Source organism: Arctopsyche grandis, chromosome 13 (genome assembly GCF_051622035.1).
Source record: "Arctopsyche grandis isolate Sample6627 chromosome 13, ASM5162203v2, whole genome shotgun sequence".
In the NCBI taxonomy this organism is placed as follows: Eukaryota; Metazoa; Arthropoda; class Insecta; order Trichoptera; family Hydropsychidae; genus Arctopsyche; species Arctopsyche grandis.
In genome coordinates this window covers 11,231,909-11,253,487 of record NC_135367.1, presented here as the reverse complement: position 1 = coordinate 11,253,487, position 21,579 = coordinate 11,231,909, and the positions used below count along the sequence as shown (strand labels likewise).

The window sequence follows — 21,579 nt, the reverse complement described above, 5'->3', positions numbered from 1 at the left end:
AATCGAAGGACAACAATAGTTGTGATAACTGGACTGGGTGGTATTGGAAAAACCGAACTGGCTCTAAAATATGCAGCTTTGTAGTCTCAATTTTATCATAATATTGTGATGATCAAGTCAGAAAAGGTAGAAAATATCATCAAATCTTTTGAATCCCTGGCTAAAGAGTTGCGAATTCCAACAAAAACAGAGATAAAAGAAACTAATAGCGAGCTCGGTGTGAAGAAAGGGGAAAAACGAGATCGAGACATTTACGAAATAGTTCAAGACATCTATAGATACATAGAGAAGGATCAACGAAAATCATTAGTAATATTAGATAATGTCGAAGATTACAAAGACGTCAAAGATTTCATCTTCAAAGGGGGGCCAAGAAATAGAAATATTTACACTTTGATAACTTCGAGACGAAGAGATTGGAATCTAGGACAATATGGAGACTTTGAAATTATTTTATTGGAGGTTTTTTCTGAAAAAGATTCCATTGACTACGTGAACAACGAGCTAGAACAAGAAAACCAAGAGGATGTAAAAAAGTTGATTGAGGCATTAGGTAGACTTCCGTTAGTCCTCAAACAGAGCATTGGTTACATACAGCGGAGAAATAAAAAATCTGGAAAATGGGGTAAAAATACAAGATTCACGATTGCAGAATACTTGATTTTATTTAAAGAACAACAAGATTTAATATTAAAATCGGGTCACGATGAAACCTACGCTGTTTACGATAAAACTTTAATGACGACATGGCAAATATCTCTGAAACGAATAGAAAAAGATCCAAATTTCGGTGATCTTGCTCTGAAACTCTTTTATATTATGGCCTACATGTCACCTGAAGGCATCCAAGTTGAAAAAATGTTTTCCAGAATGGAAAAGGATATTGAAAAAATAAGAGAGGCAACAGAATTGCTGGACGACTACTCATTAATCGATCTAATTGACGGCAAAGTGAATGTGCATCGTCTTATTCAGAAAGTAACTAGACTGAATTTAAGGATAAGCCGAATTGAAGAAAACGTACTGAGAGAAGCGTTAGATTTATTAAACGCAACACATTTTGAGGAGCATGCGGTGTGCGTCTGGGAATACTCCAGTGAATATCCTCAAATAATTAAGGACTACTACAGCAAATCAAATTATGGCGAAAAGGAAAACAGTCCATTGCATTTATTGGCAGCGTATCGCAATGACTGCAAAACAATAGAAACCATATGGAAACATGAGAAGGATCTCGATGTTGATTGTACAAATCATTGGTCTGAGACACCTCTTTTGAAAGCAGCTGAAAAAGGCAACGAAAAAGTCGTTGAGTTTTTTGTTGAGAAGGGAGCAGATTTAAAACGGAATAGGGGTTTACTTTATATTGCAGCCGCTAACGGTCACGACAAAGTAGTTCAATATTTGTACAGTAAAGACAGGACATTTGCCAATTATAAAGATAAGACGTTTATAGATTACAGAAATATGAAAGAAGAAACACCATTAGATATTGCAGTTTTAAATGGCTATCCAAAAGTTGTCAGTGTATTAAAGCCCAATGACAATGACGAATTAATATTTCATGCGAAATTGAGAGAAGCAATTGTTCAAAAAAAACCAACAGTGTACGAAGATTTAATAGAAGATATCGGTCAAAAGAATCCTCAGTACTTACTATTAAAATTGGGTGAAAATGAAGAAACAATTTTACATTTCGCCGTTAAAAATGATTATTTTAAGTTGATAGAAATTCTGATGAAGGTTAAAATTAATATGGATATTTTCGACATAAATTATGAAAGACCAATTAATTATGCCATATTTGATGAAAATATAAATGCAATTCAATTATTGTTGGAAAAATGTTCTAACATCAACCTTGCTAATAACGAAGGAAAAACTCTAATGCATTTCGCAGCGAAATGTGTAAATGACAATGTGTGTAAATTGATTTTGGCGAAGGAACCAAATATCGAAATTGCCGATAAAAAAGGAAAAACTCCTCTGCATTATGCAGCGACGTGTGAAAATGATAATGTGTGTAAAATGATATTGGCGAAGGGCCCAAATATCGACATTGTGGATAGTGAAGGAAAAACTCCACTTCACTATGCAGCGATGTGCAAAAATGATAATGTCTGTAAAATGATATTGGCGAAAGGCCCAAATATCACAGTTCCCGATATTGAAGGAAAAACACCTCTTCATTACGCAGCGACTTGTGTAAATGATAACGTGTTTAAAATGATTTTGGCGAAAGCCACAAATATCGATATTGTCGACAAAAAAGGGAAAACTCCTCTTCATTATGCAGCGACGTGTGTAAACGATAATGTGTGTAAATTGATTTTGGCGAAGGAACCAAATATCGAAATTGCCGATAAAAAAGGAAAAACTCCTCTGCATTATGCAGCGACGTGTGAAAATGATAATGTCTGTAAAATGATATTGGCGAAGGGCCCAAATATCGACATTGTGGATAGTCAAGGAAAAACTCCACTTCACTATGCAGCGATGTGCAAAAATGATAATGTCTGTAAAATGATATTGGCGAAAGGCCCAAATAGCACAGTTCCCGATATTGAAGGAAAAACACCTATTCATTACGCAGCGACTTGTGTAAATGATAACGTGTTAAAAATGATTTTGGCGAAAGCCCCAAATATCGATATTGTCGACAAAAAAGGGAAAACTCCTCTTCATTATGCAGCGACGTGTGTAAACGATAATGTGTGTAAAGTGATTTTGGCAAAAGACCCCAATGTCGATGTTGCTGATTTAGAGGGAAAAACTCCTCTTCATTATGCAGCAACATGTGTAAATGATAGTGTCTGTACAATTATATTGAAGAAAGGCCCAAATAGCACAGTTTCCGATATTGAAGGAAAACCACAAATTCATTACGCAGCGACTTGTGTAAATGATAATGTGCGTAAAATGATTTTGGCAAAAAGCCCAAATATCGAAGTTGTCGACAATGAAGGAAAAACTCCACTTCATTACGCAGCGGCGTTTTTAAATGAAAAAGTGCTTAAAATGATTTTGGCAAAAAGCGCAAATATCAATCCTGTGGATAATGAAAGAAGAACTCCACTTCATTATGCAGTGATACATAATAATGAAAAGTTCTGCGAAATGATTTTAACAGAGGACTCAAACATTGAAATTGCCGATGAATATGGAATCACTCCACTTCATTACGCAGCGGTACATGGAAATAATAATATATGTAAAATGATTTTAGCAAGAAGCCCAAATATCGACATTGTGGATAATGAAGGAAAAACTCCACTTCATTATGCAGTGACGCATGATAATGAGACGTTTTGCGAAATGGTCTTGGCAAAGGACCCAAATATCGAAATAACCGATAAAAAGGGAAAAACTCCTCTTCACTATGCAGCAAGTCGCGAAAATGATAATGTGCTTAAAATGATTTGGCAAAGGGCCCGAATATCGAAATTACCGATAATGAAGGAAGAACTCCACTTCATTATGCAGTGGTTTACGCAAATGATAATGTATGTCAACTGATATTGGCAAAAGACCCAAATATCGAAGCTGTCGATAAATACGGAAAAACTCCTCTTCATTACGCGGCGACGTGTTTAAATTATAACATATGTAAAATGATTTTGGCAAAGAGCAAAAATTTTGAAATTGCCGATAATGACGGTAAAACTGCACTTCATTATGCAGCGACGTGTCAAAAAGAAAATGTATTCAAACGTATCTTATCAATGAGCCCGAATATCGATATTGCTGATAAAAGTGGCAAAACTCCACTTCATTATGCAGTGATGTGTGAATATAATAACTTGTGTAAAGTAATTTTGGCAAAGGATCCAAATATCGACATTGTGGATAGAGAAGGAAACACTCCACTTCATTATGCAGCTTCGTGCGTAAATGACCATGTCTGCAAAATGATTTTGGATAAGGACCCAAAAATCGACATTGTCAATAAGAGTGGACAAACTCCACTTTACTATGCAGCATTCAATATAAATGACACTGCTTTTCAATTACTTTTCGATATGTACCCGAGTAATGATCGAAAAAACCCGCTTTTCATCACGGCTCTCAATGGCAAATCCCACTGTTTCATTAATTTATTGGAAAATGAAGCCGATGTAAACTCAGTCGACAATTGTGGAAGAACGCTGCTTCATTACGCAGCAAACAGATGTGAAGACGATATTCTCGAAATGCTCATTCGGAAGGGATTGAACGTTCATGCCAATGATGAGTTTGGAAGATCTGCTTTGCATTATGCTGCAAAAGGTCGTAACAAAAATGGCATATTACTTTTCATTCGGGAAGGAATCGACGTTAACTCGAGAGATAAAGAAGGATGCACACCGCTTCTTTTGATCTTGAAGATGTTAGCACAGATGAAGAGTGCGGTTTTGGAAATTAAAGACAATTACAAAGCACTCGATCTATGCAACAGAACGTTACTGGAAACGAACAGTGAATTTGCTAACAAAAGTATCTTGAAATTTTTAGAGGAAAAGAGCATTGATTTCCACTTACTTTTCGAATCAAATCGAACCATGACTGGTAAGGAAACCGTCGAACTTCTATTTGAGAAAGGGGCCGATCCCAATTTACCAGATAGAGATGGCCAAACTCCTCTGCACGTGGCAGTTGAATGCGACTCACTTTACCTCGTGCAGTTTCTCGTCTGCAATGGAAGTAACACTAGCATCATCAACAAATTCGGAAAATCTCCACTTGACATTGCCAATGACCGCCAAAATGTGAAAATCGCCAAGTGCTTACAGAAAAACGGCGATATTACAGATCAGTCGTCTGTTTTAGATTTTATTATAACTTCCGACTATAAGACTCATATGTTTTTAAAAAAACATTTCAGCCACGAGTTTTTTATTTAAAATGCGAATTCATTGATACAACTCGGAAGTACGCAACAATAAGAACACCCGATTTTATTTTAATTTAATGAAAATACATTTTTGTTATTCATTAAAATATACTTTACAACATAGAATAAAAAAATGTCATCACTCAATTCACATAATATGTCTGTTAATGGATTTTCGTTGTCAAAACTCAACTGTTATATTACAGCTTGCGCACACTGTTGAAAGTGTATTTACGCTTGTAAAAATATAATTTACTAATTGAATTGTATTCAAATATGAATGACCTAAAACGCCAGTTGGAATATATTACAACTAATAATACACTTCAACTTTAATGCATGTTGGAATCAGATTAGTTGATATATATTTAAACTAATCAAAATATAATAAATTACAACTGGAAGATACACTTCAACTGTAACATATACACTAACGATATTTAAATATTCTGTCAGAGCATTTCATTACCGGTACCAAAGGTTACTGGTACACATAAAGCCAGTGAAATGAGGCCCATCAATATGTTATGTACATACCAATTGTTGAGAAGATGCTGGAGGAAATGATGATTCAGTTGAAAGAGTTCATTAGTATAAATGATTGTTTGGTTGTGGAACAGTCTGGATTTAGAGTGAAACATTCAACAGAAACCGCTATCCAGTTGGTGGTTTCTGATTGGATGGAGGCGATGGATGAATCTAGTGTGGTTGTTGGAGCAGTTTTTCTAGATTTTAAACGAGTGTTTGAGACAATAGATAGGAATATTTTATTACAAAAATTATATAAGTTAGGAATAAATGGTATAGTTTTTAAGTGGGTTCAATCATACTTAAATAATAGACGGCAAATAGTAAAAATTGATAAGGTGTTATCCTCTGAATTTGTAACACCTCATGGAGTGCCGCAAGGGTCCAAATTGGGACCCTTATTATTTATTTTATATATAAACGATATTGTTAAGGTAATTAAGAATTGTGAAATACATCTGTTTGCAGATGATACATTGATATATGTATATAATTGGAAAGAATGTTGATGTAATGTCTGAGATTTTAAATATAGAATTAAATTATGTGAATGACTGGTTGTGTGAAAATAAATTAAAGCTGAATGTGAATAAAACAAAAATGATGTGGTTGAATGGTAAAAATAAAAATATATTGAATGAAATTAGAATTGATGATAAGTTAATTGAAAAAGTTGAAAATATAAAATACTTAGGAGTATACATAGACTCGGGACTAAATTTTAAAATGCACGCTGACTATATAATAAAAAAATGGCTAGAAAAGTTGGTATATTATGTAGATTAAGAAATATTTTAAGTAAAAAAGTAAAATTTTAGTGTTTAATTCAATTGTATTGCCACATGTGGTTTATTGTGCCACTGTGCTTAATTTGTTTAGAGACCAAGATTTAGAAAAAATGCAAAAAATACAGAATAAAGCTATGAGAGGTATTTTAAATGTGAGTAGATTTAAGAGTATTGGAAGTATGTTAAATGAATTAGGATGGATGAGTATTAGAATTAGTCTAAATATTAGTACATTGTCTTTTGTTTATAAGTTATTGCCTAACTATTTTGATGATTATATAATAAGGAATAGAGATAAACATATAGTTATAAGTAGAGTAAGAATAAATAAGACAGCCGGGGGTGTTTTTCACAGGGGTGTGCTCATGTATAATGCCCTCCCTGAGTGCATCAGGTCTGCTAAGAACATGGATGCATTCTTGCGAGGTGCGAAGAGACACCTCTGTGAGGGACAGTACATATATGTAAGTTAATTATAAATTTTAGAGTTAAGTATAATAATTAAGATGTATTTTTAAATTAGCTTGATAGCTAAAATATATATAAATAAAATAAATAAGGTACAGATATATGTATATGCACTTGGTAACTTTTTGTTAATATTGTTCAACGTAGATAAAATTAAATTTAAATAAAAAAGGCAACAATTGAAATGGTCAGTTTTTTTCAATAAATGGTTAGCAAATTTAAGAAAAATTTAGTGATACGGCATCATCCGGCGGCTTAAGTGGTTTCGAGTGCAACAAAGGAGACCCTCGGATTACGCATCGCTATTTCCCAGAATCTGGACGAGCGTGAGACGTCGCGTTCCTGCGACCGTTATTATTGGTCTTCGAGGATTATCTTCAGACCAAGTGCAAGTCGGCTAAACAATGGATGGGCTTAGAAGACGGTAACGGCACCCAGCCACTTCCCACTAGAATTCTCAGAACTGACTGTGCGAGACCGTGAGACCACATATCTGGTACGTGACTATGACAATAAGTAAACAAACGTGTCGAGGAAGATACCCTGAGCGACCTATCCTTTATAAGGAGGTACTTAGACCATATCAAGGCACTCTGGACGGAGCACTGGCAATGCGTGTATCACCAATAAATGCCGTGAAGCGACTTTGGCCTTTTATTTGGATCCTCCACCCACCCCTACGCAACAATACCTTAGATAAAAATGATTTGCCAGTAAACTGCTTATTTTTTAAGTTTTTTTGACAAACAGACAATCAAGCAGTAAGTGACCGATAATATACTGATCATCTGTTCACTGACCAAATAAATACACAAAAGCCACATGTTGACTATCGCTAGACAGTTGTCTTATTTCGCGATTGACCTTCAATTTTTAAGTGTAAAAAAAATCAGCCGTATTTTTTTGTTACAAGAAAAAAATGTGTTTCATGTTGTTATTACAATTAATAAAAATTCCAACGATTGATTTAAAATATGCTCATTATTGAAATATTAATATACTATAAATAAATCTAGATAAGATAATAGATGCGAGTGTTTCGACAAGTTTAATATTTGCCTATTTATTTTAAACCTAATATAATTAAAATAAAATATTCTATAACTAGTACATTTACGATAGATGGCGTTGCTTTAATAATCACCAAAAATTGATGTTGTTCAAATCAGAAGCTGAAAATCAGCGACCCGCAGGCTGCGTGCAGTTTACACGTGATTGAACAAACTTAGTTAATATAACATACAATTGTACTAAAACATGTGAATAATAAATCAATAAGAATTTTATGTACTTATAAACATGTCGTGATTCAATTTGACACTAATTAACCAAACCAAAAAAAAAAATGAATTATGTGAAGATTAAGTATAAGTCCAGTGTAGTAATAACGTATAAAGTTTGACTCGTTATTAATATTTCGAGTCATTAAAAGTCAGCAACCATTACAAATAGGATCAGCCAACTCATTGTGTCGTGTTGTGAATAAAAGCCTTATCCGTTAAAGCAAATAAATAACTCGTCGCTGAGCAACAACTACGTCAGACAAATTGCTGAAAACACTTCTGCCGATTTTACTGCAAATCAATCTCTCTGTCAGTGTCTAAATTTAGATAATTGAAGCTCTATTACTAAGACTAAAAGTTATATAAAAGCCCTCAAGTTTGAGAAGTCACTAAACTCTGGTTAAAATTATTCATTTGTCTATTATATTCCAATATTATCATTTGATTTGACCGGAAAATTTTTATTTTAAATAAAATCAATTAATTTTTTTATAAATGGAGCATTCTACCTACATACGAAGTGAAGTGTTCGAATTCTTTAAAATAACAATAAAACGTATTGTAGGAATATAGCACGACTTGTGCTATTACGAATCAAAACCAGTGATCTCATCATCGATCCTGTACAAACATGCATAACACAAGGGCAACGTCCCCTTTGACCATTCCAGAAGAAAGAGTTCATCGCTGGATCGTAAAACGAACGAAACCCAACAGTGATGTCATCAGGCAACTGCAACACATGTCCTAAAAGACATTTACGCGTGGCGCTGACCCCATAGCTATAAACCAGACGTGTACCGAAGACACGTGCCTCGAAAACAGGTCAACACATGTCCTGGAAACGAAGACAAAGCATCTGCACACGACACGCTTCAAGCCAGAACGTATATAAAGCAACGCACCAGCTCCCAACACCAGAGTGAACCTCTGGAGTTCAACCAGCTCACTTCTCCGAAGCTCAACCTCTTCGTACATACAATAACCATTGTACCAATTGAACAAAAATAAACGACCCTCTTCCAAACTACGCAACATGTGTTTCGTTAGGCCGGGATACGGTCAACATACCTTTCCTGCCTTACAGTATCAATGTCTATTCCAAAATCAACTGAACGATACAAAGCTAATTTAAAAAGACATCTTCAATCTTACAAAACACTTTTGGCACCCAGTTGGACATCACTGTATTACGTCACCGTGACACAGAAAAATAAATATTATTTGCATTACAACAACAATTTTTAGCGTCAATAACTCAATCATTCAAACATTCATTCAATAAGTTTCGGCAGACAAATGCAATATGTACAGTGCATAAATTTTCGAATGGTCACACCGTGATATAAATAATCGTCTAATATTAGTTGTAGCAAATTTACATCTTACATTATCTAAATATTATCGTCGATATGTGGTCTCAGATCAATGATGAAATTTCCTCGCTCACACGTCCAGCATCTAAAAACGTGCCATCTCTGCAAACGATTATGTCCGGAGCCAAGGAAGCACTGTTGAGTCCCGGCCCGATTCTTTTAGTCAACATCCATCGTCAATGTAAACAGGTATACCCAAAACACTATTCAGGCATCACCTTGCTGTTAAACAAAAACATCAACGATCAAGTCAAGTACAACTTCAACTTAAACCTGAACCCGCTGGAGCCGTACCACTCTCCGTACAACGCATACGTCGGCCGGGAGCTGGAGAGATACTCGACGGATCAGAACCAAGCCGGCTACAGCAACATAACACTCGAACAGTCGATATCCGAGGAATTGAAGTGCTCAGTTTCAGGACACGTGCAGCACGTCAACGCCGGCACCGTCGACTGCGTCTTTGACTACTCCGGAAAGAACTTCACAACCTCGGCTTCAATTTCCAATATAAACGCATCGAAGACAGAAGTCATACTGCAACACCTGCACGAGATCAATAAAAAAGTATCAATCGGGGCAGAGTTGGGCTTGCAAACGGCGAACATCACCTCGATCGACTCGAAGCGGGCTTCAATAGTCGGCCGGTACTGCGAAGACAACCTCGGTGTAGTGTCCGGAACGCTGAACAACCGAGGACTCCAGGTGTGTCTGTTCAAGAAGATCAAACCACAATTGAAGATCGCGACTGTTTTGGACGTGTGTTTCGAGACGAAGCACCTGATAGGGTCGCTCGCATGCCAAATCATCGAAAAGGACGTATGTCTTCGGACGTCTGTCGACACCGACGGTTACGTAGCATTGAATTTGACCAATAACAGCCTTTACGAAAGGGACAATATTGTTGTTAAGCCGAATATAAGCCTCCTGTGCAACTCCTTAGACCCCAAGTCCGTCAAGTTTGGAGTCGGTTTTGAGGTATTTGTTTGAATAAAATGTTTGCATATACAAAATGTGTTTTTTTTTATTGTACAATACAAATTCATAACATTGACAAAAGGGTAAAATTTAATTCAATTATTTACATCCATTATAAAATATTTACACAATATAAAAATTGCTAGTTGCTTAAGACTACATATTTGTAAAAATCCATTAACTGCACGAATTTATTTATTTTTACTTTTCCAACCTTTATAAACATTTTGCTTTAAAAAAATTAATGGATTTTTGTTGCATGCTTATCATAATATTTACATATATACAAAAATGAAAATGCATTTATTTACTGTGGAGGGGTTAATATATCATACTCAATAATCAATTCGACCTAATCCCGGAAAAGAAACATAAAATTAAAATTACTAATTTTTATTCAAAATAGGCACGTTTTATGTTCAATATATAATATTAAGAAAAATGAATAAAATAAAATTTGCAATAAAAACATGTTGTGGAACTTATGTGTATTTAAAAATACAAAAAATTAAATTTAGAAACTATCTTTGATCAAAAAGATTTGAAATAAAAGTTTATTTGGCTTTTGCTGACGCAAATTTTCAATATTCAATACTTCCAATATTTTGCTAAGCGTCACGTTTCAGCATTATTTTTATTGTTATTAAAATACAATCCCAAATAACCATTTGTATTGACGACAGTTTATTGTTTGGGAAGTTTTATTCGTGAGTCGTTGATATTTGACAGTCGATTTCCTGCGTTCCTCGTAAATTATAATATTTTATAGTCAGTATTATTAATCCTTCGGGTAGAAAAATTAAGTTGAATATAAAATGTTTAATAGGTTCAAAGAAAGCCAGCTATTGAACCAAAGTGGCGCCCTTTGGCTACGGCGCCCCTAGACACGTGCCTAGTCTGCTGCCCCTTTGAGCCGGCCCTGTATGTACATATATGTCTTTCTATAGTATTTGAAGTTGCGATTACGTCTACTAACTCTCTTTTAATTTGATATTTGAAACAATTTAAAATAAAACTTATAATCAAAATTTATTTACAAATTATTGAGAATTTGGTCTCGGCAGGTCTCAGTTAATGGTACCGTCGCCGTAAGTATTATAAAATACACATTGTACTTTGATTAACCCTTTGAATGCTGACCAACACCAACAGTGAAGAAGATGTAAGGTCTTTTGTTTATTTTCTATTGTTGCAAGATATATTACAGTCTAAACACACCTTTACAAAACTCGAAATCCTCGGAGGTTTTGGGTTTATTTATCTAGGGTTTGTTAGGATTAGCTACAATTTTTATACCTGCATTCGATTGGATTGAATTGGACTCAAAGGGTTAAACGCGAACGCCGACGAGTAGCATATTTTTGGGCGTGCAATTCTTCGGCTCCAACTGCGACAAGACCACGGAATATCCGTTGCTCATAGCATGCTGGGCCCTGTCCGAGTCTATTATCGTCATACACCTGACTCCGCGCTCCTCCATCGGATGGTTGACGTGGGTCTGATCGGCCGAGTGTCCGATGCACATGTACGAGTCGATCGGCACGTCGCTGAAGACGGCGCTGCGTGGATACTGCAACCTGTCCGTAGTGTGCAGGGATCCGTAGCAGCACGGACACACCACGAAGGTCGCCTTTCGCTCTATGCACTTGTCCAGCACCAGGTCGGTGGAGACGCCGCAAGCGTGAAGCGCCACCCCGATGTCGAACGGACCGGTGAAAAAATCCAGATTGCACTGGACGAAAGTCACATTCGTCAAGGACAGAGCTTCCACGCGGACTTGAGCCCTACTCAAAGACTGCTCCTTGTTTTCCAACAACACTATCTGACAAGACGGTAGCAAATATGCCAAGAGTATACCTAAATGGCCTCCGCCGCTGCAAAAGTCTACTATTCGATTGCCGTCTTTGGCTATGTTCAACACGGCCGTCGCTAAATTTTCCAACTGTTGAGTCTTCCTCTCGACTCTATCCGCCGGCAAGTGACCTCCGAAAGGATTAGCGGCGTCCGGAACGGACGACCAATCGATCTTCGACTGTCTTTTCGTCTTACACAAGTCAATCTCTAAACCTTGCTTGATAAATCCCAAAGCAGTCTCGACGTCTTTGGTGAAAACCCTCTTTTTAGATCTGTCCCGACTGGGATCGCACTTATAAAGGCTACAATTTTCAACATCGGGCATTAAATATTCAACACTGTCGGATATTATAAATTCGTCTTTAAAAGTTAGTCGGCACACGTCGCTCAAGAAGTCGTCGAGCTTCTCGAACCGAGGCCGCGATCGAAGATTTCGAAACCACCTGACGGTCTCGGGCAGATGAGCAGAAAGTCTATCTAAATTCAGTATGTGAAAAATCAAATAAAAGCAAGGGTATAATAAGACGTCGGCTAGCGTCAAGTGCGGTCCTTCGGCGAACTCGTGGTCCAATCCCAAGTCTTTCAGCGGGGTGGAGCTTTCGATGAGGACGGCCTTCTTAGACTTCCACTTTCTGTTTTTGCCGATTCGAGACGCTTCCGCGACCGGTTGGGACGCGTCTCCTCTCTGGTCGAGTGCGGCCTGATTGTGCTGCATCCGGCGAGCGAATTTGTAAACGTTGTGTATGCGCAGAGGTTGCGTCAGGTGGCGTTCGGCCAAAATCTGGCCAAAGTGTGCGGAATGTGAAAGGAGGTGTGGGTGTGGTCGGATCGGAGAGAGCCGTCGGTGGCGGTGCGGACGAGCAGCTCCGTGGTCTCCACCATTTCCACTTCGCAGAATTTGGTCCAGACGGAGGTTTCGTTGGGCGCGTGGAGGCAGCTGCCGCGGAAGCCGAGCAGACCTTGCGGGTGGTGCGGCGGCGACTCGAACACGGCGGCCGAAGCCTTGGCCAGGCGACGCGCGGCCGCACTCAAGCCTCCGCTCAGGTGTTGCACTCGTATTCGCACTTGCACTTGCGAGTCACCGGTAGGATTCGCACTCGCACTCGAACTCGCACTCGACTGTCGCACTGCCGGCAGCCGACACTCCACGTAGTCCGAGACGTCACTCTCCAGGGCGTCGGGAAGTCGCATCCACAGGCGGCCGTTTCCCGCCGGATGCGTCTCCAGCCTCGTCGTGGTGGTGGTGGGAGCGCTCGTTTGCATCTCCACGTAGGAACGCACGCACGCCATCACCGCCGTCTCCACGGGGCATTTCAGGAGACGAGGTTCGGCCTCGGAAGACGACCGTTCGTTCACCTCCACGCTCAGCTCCATCTTCCCGGTCCGAATCCGAATCCGAATTCGTAACCTCCAAACGTCAAACTCGCACACGTCAAAATCAAACCCGACCTAACACCGATATTAAATTAAATATTATATAAATATACTCTATTAAATTAGCCATGTTCAAATGGCCTACATATATTAAAAATACTGAGCGAAGCCGGGTAAAGCCATTAGTATAATATAATTTTATGATATCGAACTTTGTATGATATTATCAATGTTCTCTCTACGAGTCGGTGTATATGCAATTTCAAACATAAAACATTGAGCAAATTTTTTTTAAACACATGCATCATTATCATCATCATATATATATAATATCACTATTCTGTGTATCTGTCTGCGATAACGCTCGCCGTACTATAATAGTCGTTTCAATTCAAAACAATGCCAACAAAATGTACGAATATAATAACGAAAGAAAAAAACTTATATATATATACTGTTTGCAACCAATGTTTCCTCTGGGCTAATAAACGGCGCTAAGTCTCTGAGAATTTACCGCCATCTATTGAAAACTTATTTAAATAATTAATTAATTTTTCTATTAGTGTTTTATATTGTTTATATGTAGGCAGCTAGTTAGTTTTTACCATTTTTTTTTTCATATTAAACAATTAAATAAATATATTTAAAAGGTATTTGAAAAAAATTCGACTGCGTGCGGATCAAACAGGACTGACACATTTCTTTTAATTTTTTTTTTATTTAATAACTAAATATGCCAACCAGAGAGATGTAATAAGAATAGAGGGGCCCTTACGAATAAATAATTGTTGTCAATTTTACGCGGTACGTCTCTATAAATACGCTACATCGCACGGAATACAATTGGATCAATTTACTTATAAAAATGTATCCCATGTTGTTAATTGTGTGTTTTTGAATGTATTGTGCAATTTTTACCAATGCTTACCCATCTTGCGAGTAATATAAACAAATAGAGAAGTTTTTATCGGACATACGTCGAGCACCAAGCGTCAAATACGACTGATGCGAAAATTATTTAGATCTGTCCGTGGACAGAATGTCACTTGACAACAACAAAAACACCTAAAGCCACTTCTATTAATATTACACTTCTCTGATGCCAACACCAATGCGATGATATTTCATCAGGTACAACATTAGTAATATTGTTAATGAATTATACATAACAGGCATTTTTACTGTTATTTCTAGAATTGAGCTTTTTCAAATTAGAATTTTTTTTTAAATATTTATCTCATAAATTTTCAGATTGTGATTCATCATATGTATAGTTGAGCGATTGTTTGGAGAAACTCTCGAATTAAAATGATAATTTTTTTCCTCATAACATTCAATAAATATATTAACCTTAGCATATTGATAAAATTTGTCTGTAATGAATACTTGTTGCACACAAATTTTATCAATATGCTAGTATGATATGTTAGTATGATATCTCGGATGTTATGAGGAAAAAAATTATTATTAATTTGGGTCAAGAGTTTCCCCAAACAATCGCTCAAGTATACATAAAATGAATCACAATTTAGGAGATAAATATTTAAAAAAAAAAAAACTTATTGAAAAAGCTCAATGAATACTTGTTGATTTATAGGTTGGATTTGTTTACATGGGAACGAGGCTGTTTGTGAATTTGAGCCAAGTATTTATACCACTCTATTTGCATAGAACGTTAGCTTTACCTGGCGTAACTCTCGCTTCTGTGCCGTTGGTGATGTTTATATCTTCGTTTGTAACATCGCTAGTTGTGCGTTCGTTGAATCGCTATCTCGGTAGAAAGGTATTCTTGTTTTGACGTATTATTTGTGTATCTTGTTGTGATTGCTTTTCTACCGCTGTGTCGTTTAATTATAGGCAGCGTATACGTTAGGTGGTTTGATCGCTATAGCCGGTTGTATGTGGATGTTTTTCGGACACGGGCCATCCTATTCAATATATCAAATATATGTAGTTGTGATAGTTTTTGGTAAGTAATCATGAATGAAAATTGTTATGTACATATGTTATCTCATACGTGTAAATTTATGATTGTGATTTTAGGTGCGGGTGGAGCTTTGATGTTGGTAACAAGTTTAGGATTGACGGCAGATTTGATCGGGAACGCGACAAATACTGCCGCTTTCGTATATGGTGCTATGAGTTTCTCTGATAAACTTGCCAATGGTCTGGCGGTTGTATTGATCCAACATTTGTATGTTATTCAAAGTGTCATATTGTCAGACAATAGTAATTGAGGTGATTTGACTGAGCGTTCGTTGATTTTTCAGAGCCGAGACGGCAGATTCGGACTTTTATCGATGGGCGGTGTCGTTCGGATGCGGAGGAGCGGCGACGTTTGCAATTTTGGCTGTATTATCCATTCGTATAAATAGTCAGTCTAGAAATTATGTTAAATTTTATTTATTACGATTATACAGATTGTTTTTACGAAAGAAAAGATTGTTTTTGCTGCCAAATGTCCAACGCTTTTAAAGTTTTAGTTTCATTTTATTTAATTCGATGAATTGTCAAACAATTCATTGTGTCATTACGGTGGAATTTCGATTCATCGAGTTTTAACTGTTCAGAAATGTATTTAATTACGAAAATACATTTATTTTATACTGCCTACCTGAAAAAAGGGGTTAATTATTAATAAAAAAAATTGTTAGATATTAATAGATTTTTTTAAAGTCAATTAGATTCGGAACGATTATTATATAATAATGATCCACTCTCGAATGTTTACTGTGATTAAATTTTGGGTTATTTATTTTATAGGAAAATTTTGAGACTCAACTTAAGGGAGAACGATTTTTCGGGATTCCACTGTGTTGTGTATATTAATAAAAATTTATAAATAATAATAATAATCATTGCTTTTGTGAAAATTACCTGTTGCAGGTATGATTGTTTCGACAGAAGAAGAGAATACTAATTCGACTCAGTCGTAAAGTTTTGAAACTTTGACAAACTATAGATCTTTTCATCAGTATTTTTATATAATACTTTTAGTATTTAAAAAGACGAGCAATATGACTGTGATATTATTGCAATTGTATTAGAAAAAAATATTATATTTATATACACTGTTAAGAGAAGTAACCCAGCTCCAAATACGTGTAATCTTATGTGCACAAATAGTGTAAAATTTACGCGAATGTCATTTATTTATACGCACGTTAAAAGTTATTGAAAACATTGTATGATGAAATGATATATGATAATTATCATGTTTCTATACTTTGTTGTCAATGTAAATAAAATGACAGTAGGTGTCTGTGGAATTGACGTACAATTATGTTTGTAAGATTTACTTTTAGGTTTTCGATTAAAAATCACCGATTTAAATGACATGAAAAAGATATATGAATAATAATATATATACTATTAATTGAACGAAGCTGAGAAGTGATTGAATAGATCATTTAAATCTCATTTGGTTATTTGGCATTTAAATGGGTTTTTACCTGTACAAATCAATAAATAAATTTGGCCATATTGACCCTTTGGGTTGATCTGTGATGTCGCCGTGGTCTATAGTGATATTTGAATTCGAAATATAATAAAATCTCACTTCCATTAATCAAACTAACAAACAACTATACATATACACAACGACTCTTAACTAAAGTAAAAAAAAAAATTTTTTTTAATTTAAGATATGTATTTTATGTACATAATTTTAAATGAACTTGTAGAAAATCGGTAATTTTTTATATTTATTTCATGTCACTTAAATCTTTAATTCGAAAAGTAGACTTCAAACACCAAATTGTCAATGCCTTTTCTTTCAATAGTAAGAAATTTTAGTTTGTATCATTTCTGTTTTTGTAATGATAGGTAAAACGAATTTATTAAATTATATACAAATAACAATTATTATATTATTATTTTTTTTTATTGAACATTAATTTTAAAATATATACAATATGAAAATTAAAATTGTTTTACTACTTAGCCATACATATATTCATTTATTTAAATATTTGTCCCTACTTTTTTCTGCCGTATTGATACTCTGGGTATTTTGGGAAAGAATCCATACCTTTGATATCATTTGGCGCGGAAATTTCATTTACTTTTCCAAATTTTTTATCTAATAAAGCTGCATTTGTCTTTTTCATTTCCATTATTGCAAGATTTTTTTGTATTTCCTCGTCCGTCGGTGGTTCACTTCTATAGTCGTAAATAACAAGCAAGTGAAACGATATTCTAAGAATAATTAGTTTATGTAAAAGACGGTGTTACCTCCTATGACGAAGCCAAGATTCCCATTCGGCTGGTTTATAATTGTCGAAACCGCTCTCACCGGTGGTAGCCTCGAACCATCGTTCTGGTCTCCTTTTTCCTCGAGATGGATCTGCGGGTATTTCGTAATACTTATTACCTATGTAATCCGTTCCTGCAATTGTAATGTGTATATTATTATGGTGCAACATTAGTTTCGTGAAAAATTATGTTTGTGACATTTGTAGATTTGCCAATGGATATTTCAAAAGTGTGTGCCTTTGTGATTTCCTGTGATTTGTTTAGGTTTAAAGGAAGCTACTAAGTTATTCCACGCATTTAACCACACCCTTCTCGTCATTTTTGGTTATGCGTACTAGCTGTCAAATTTGCTTATTTAACCCATTTGGCCATAACATTAATTTTCTTATCCAGCGTTTAAATATTGATTTAAAAAAATAACTTATGAGAGACGGCGTGTAAAATATTTATAAAATCACCTAATGATTTCGGAAAGGTAATTTATCGTTTATGATTTGACCGAATTAAGCTAGCAGCATTGCATATCTGCATTACTCTTGCACAAATACTCATTTTCAGTTTGACGCTTGTCCTTTGAAACAGCCTACGCACACGTGTCGACTATCCCCCTGCTGGGCGTTCTATTAGATATAAAGCTTTTCAGAGAAGAACATTATAAAATTATTTTGGAATAAGTGGAGACACATTTGCTGATTAAACAATGGAACAAGGTGGTTCAGCAAAGATTATGTTTTTGTTAGGTTTCGAGAGCTATTGCCTAAAATAAGAACATTTTTAATTGGGAAAAAAGGATAATGATGCAACCTATCGTTAAAAAATAATGGCGTTTAAAACAAAAACAAAAAAAATTTAATAAATTTAACAAGAGGCTTCGTGACTTTAATGAGCTTCATAAAATTTGCAATCTATTCTCGTCACCTAAAAATACGAATTAAAATAATAGTTTGGTGATTATCGCGCACGTCACTAAAATCTCAATCACGGAACATCTGGCAGCCGAAAATTCCATCCATCGAGATTTGCCTACGTGAAATATCATGCTAACGAGAACTCGAGTGCCAGATAATCCGTATTCGCGATTTTCGTGGCAAAGATGGTCGTTTGTGCGAAATTATCCATTTACCGAAAATAGTATCCCAAGTGTAGTAAAACCCATCGTAATGATTTTTCCAATGGATGTGTGAAATTTAGAATTACAATTTTTGCATTTCAAATTGCTTATAAATGGAATGTATTGATACAGAAAAAAAATTAATAGGACGTTTGTGACTTATTTATATAAAGAATTACGAAAGGTTTTAACTATTTTGATATTTTGCCTTTTAAAGTGAATCTTTTTAACTTCAAGAACTAAAAAAATGTCGATCGCAAAATAGAAAATTTGGATAAAAAGTAGCTCCAACTTCAAAAAGGTTGGGTAACCTGGATATAGAGAAATGACCAATACTATTTTTTGACATAATTTTAAAAGAAAGCCCGCTTTTATCAGTGGCGTAACTAGAAAAATTGGGCCCGCATGCAAATGTTAGTAAAAGGGCCCCTTTTATTATTTTTATTTATTTTTTAAATTAAATTGACGATTAACTCTCAAAGTCACAAATTCTGAGACATTTTAGAAGCTTCTTCATGTTCAATTTATTATATTGCTAATTCACTGAGCCTGAGTTGACTCATCGAATTTCTTTTAGTGTTTTATTAATTCTTTAAAAACAACTATAGTAAATTACGCTAACGAATATTTCATTTAAAATAAAATAACTATCTGAAAATTTCGAACGATATCAAATACGAGAACGTGATTCACAATACAAAAATGGAACGAAAATATTTTATTAACGATTATTTTTTTAATTTAACATCGGGTTTATAGATCATTGCAGACAATTATGTATTATTACTGTACCATAACGGAAAACTATTAAATGTCGTGAGAAGGAGAACAAAATCGTGAAAATTCGGCACGCAATTTGGAGAATAAAGTTTAAACTAGTGCTTCCATTAGTCTTATGAATAATTAAAAAAAAAAATTACGAATTTTATTTGAAAAATGTAGTATTTTAGTATTTTAATTTAAAATCATTTTGGGCCTTTAAATCTAAAAGGCCCGCATGCACCGCATGCCGTGCGGCATAGAAGTTACTCGCCTGCTTTTATGCAAGTTTTAGTGATTTAAACAGGTTTGGGAAGCGTTGCTAAGAATGTTTATTTCATCAATGCGTTGCCATAGCCATCATTGATTAGGTACGGTTTTTAGAAAGAAGTAAAACATGACAAACTGATAAACTGATAAGCGTTGTATTAACGATTGGCCGACCTATATAAAGTAAATATGCGAAGTTGGTGGGTAAATACTGTAGGAGCGATATCATGGCATAGATCCATTACGACACATACATACATAGAACCCTTTATGGTGAGCTTAGTTTCGATCGCGTTCCGACACCTGGTGTACCGTGTATAATACCATGAGGTGTCTTACACTAACAGTAATCTTGCTAATTAGCTTAGTATTCGCGAGTGGTCAATTGGAGGAAAATGAAATTGATTATTTTGGGTGCGAACAGCATACCACATGCGGCTCTTGTTTAAACGAAGATTCGATGTGCAGCTGGTGCGAAGATGAAACTTATCATTTATATTCCCAGTTTGTGATAGGATGCTCTTCACGCGAAAGGTTTAACCTTACGTTCAAAGAACCTATGTTCAAAAAAAATGCGTGTTTCAGATTAATGCAACTTGAGTGTTCGCAAGATCTCATTCTCTCATCGAGGCAGCCTAAGATTGATTTAATGAGTTACGAGTTATTTAGTGACGTCGTCGATGAGGAGAATATGGATACTGTCCAAATCAGACCGCAAAAACTTTCTTTCTCCTTTTCACCTTGTTAGTCAAATACATAATACGGACGAATAATCAAATGGGATTGAGCTTTTAATTGTTTTTATTTGATTTTAGTTGAACCGCAGAACTTTTCATTCCATTATAGACCAGCTAAAGATTTCTCATTGGATTTGTATTATCTGATGGATTTAACTTGGAGTATGAAAGACGACAAAGAAACCTTGGTTAAGTTTAAAGATGACCTTGGAAGAGAACTAAAAAATATTACTAAAAACTTTAGGTATACTTTTGAATCAGTTACTGCTTTCCATACCACCCATAAATGTATGTATGTATGTATAGTCAGGGCCGTCGAGAGTGAATTTGGACCCTAGAGAAAGTATGATTTTCCTACATCTCCCCCCTCTTATGGTTAACTAAAATTTTGAAAGATAAGGTAAGCATTCGTTTCCAATATGCTTATTATAAAAAGTTTGCCCGGTTTTGCTCGGATGAGAGCTAAAAATGTAAGAGTTGATCCTTTTACAAATTTTGTATAAGGTCTCTTGACTCTGGGCTCTAACCCTTTCCAAAAGCTACATACATATGTACTAGTGGCGTGCCATGAAATCACTCTGTTTTTTTCGCACAGCCTTACGTGTGCGAGTGTAGGATACAAGGGGACTTTGTATGACGTAACCGAGTCCTCTTATATCCTGCTCGAGCACACGTATGTAAGTAAGGCTGTGCGACGAAAACAGAGAGTTACGGCGAAATCACACAGGGAAGAACGGCACGTCGTGTGCTTGGCTCTTCGCTGTGGGGGTTCTCCTAATTTTTTAAAAATATGTGATACACCGCTATCGATCACTGTCACGCAAGGATAATACTAGGATAAAATTTTACTGAAAACATTCCAAGGGGTGATTTTAGGACGGTGTGTGCTAGGTGTGCCATGAAGGCATCCCACATTTTTTCGCATGTTT

The 21,579-nt window shown here is 35.7% G+C and overlaps 7 protein-coding genes and 1 long non-coding RNA gene across 9 annotated transcripts in view; 5 read left to right on the top strand and 3 right to left on the bottom strand.

The window, feature by feature from the left end:
- The window catches only part of LOC143921168 (uncharacterized), a 420,653-nt gene that overhangs the window by 91,172 nt on the left and 307,902 nt on the right, over nt 1-21,579 (top strand). The window lies entirely within an intron of this gene.
- LOC143921171 (uncharacterized) overlaps nt 1-21,579 on the bottom strand; it is an 895,047-nt gene that overhangs the window by 869,890 nt on the left and 3,578 nt on the right. The gene's annotated exons all lie outside the window — the stretch shown is intronic.
- The window catches only part of LOC143921164 (uncharacterized), a 754,379-nt gene that overhangs the window by 730,340 nt on the left and 2,460 nt on the right, over nt 1-21,579 (top strand). The window lies entirely within an intron of this gene.
- On the top strand, nt 9,146-10,317 carry LOC143921155 (mitochondrial import receptor subunit TOM40 homolog 1-like). Its single transcript, XM_077444319.1, has one exon. The coding sequence runs from the start codon at nt 9,350-9,352 to the stop codon at nt 10,301-10,303; it is 954 nt and encodes a 317-aa protein (XP_077300445.1). The 5' UTR covers nt 9,146-9,349; the 3' UTR covers nt 10,304-10,317.
- Nucleotides 10,325-13,519, bottom strand: LOC143921304 (glutathione S-transferase C-terminal domain-containing protein homolog). The gene is made up of 2 exons (XM_077444552.1): nt 12,997-13,519; nt 10,325-12,958 (listed from the first exon to the last, which is right to left on the bottom strand). The coding sequence occupies exons 1-2, from the start codon at nt 13,517-13,519 to the stop codon at nt 11,622-11,624; spliced, it is 1,860 nt and encodes a 619-aa protein (XP_077300678.1). The 3' UTR covers nt 10,325-11,621.
- Nucleotides 15,121-17,136, top strand: LOC143921163 (major facilitator superfamily domain-containing protein 12-like). The gene is made up of 5 exons (XM_077444332.1): nt 15,121-15,302; nt 15,377-15,488; nt 15,563-15,713; nt 15,790-15,893; nt 16,406-17,136. The coding sequence occupies exons 1-5, from the start codon at nt 15,132-15,134 to the stop codon at nt 16,453-16,455; spliced, it is 588 nt and encodes a 195-aa protein (XP_077300458.1). The 5' UTR covers nt 15,121-15,131; the 3' UTR covers nt 16,456-17,136.
- Nucleotides 17,407-18,127, bottom strand: LOC143921284 (NADH dehydrogenase [ubiquinone] 1 alpha subcomplex assembly factor 2-like). Its single transcript, XM_077444521.1, has 3 exons — nt 18,011-18,127; nt 17,753-17,906; nt 17,407-17,680 (listed from the first exon to the last, which is right to left on the bottom strand). The coding sequence occupies exons 1-3, from the start codon at nt 18,090-18,092 to the stop codon at nt 17,497-17,499; spliced, it is 420 nt and encodes a 139-aa protein (XP_077300647.1). The 5' UTR covers nt 18,093-18,127; the 3' UTR covers nt 17,407-17,496.
- The window catches only part of LOC143921132 (integrin beta-nu-like), a 36,426-nt gene continuing 35,012 nt past the window's right edge, over nt 20,166-21,579 (top strand). Inside the window, exons 1-3 of one of the 2 annotated variants that reach the window (XM_077444261.1) lie at nt 20,166-20,447; nt 20,499-20,656; nt 20,729-20,894. In XM_077444261.1, coding sequence (XP_077300387.1) covers nt 20,239-20,447; nt 20,499-20,656; nt 20,729-20,894 — 533 coding nt within the window. In that variant the 5' untranslated portion in view covers nt 20,166-20,238. The remainder of the gene's footprint in view (nt 20,448-20,498; nt 20,657-20,728; nt 20,895-21,579) is intronic. The other variant, XM_077444262.1, reaches the window with a different exon arrangement.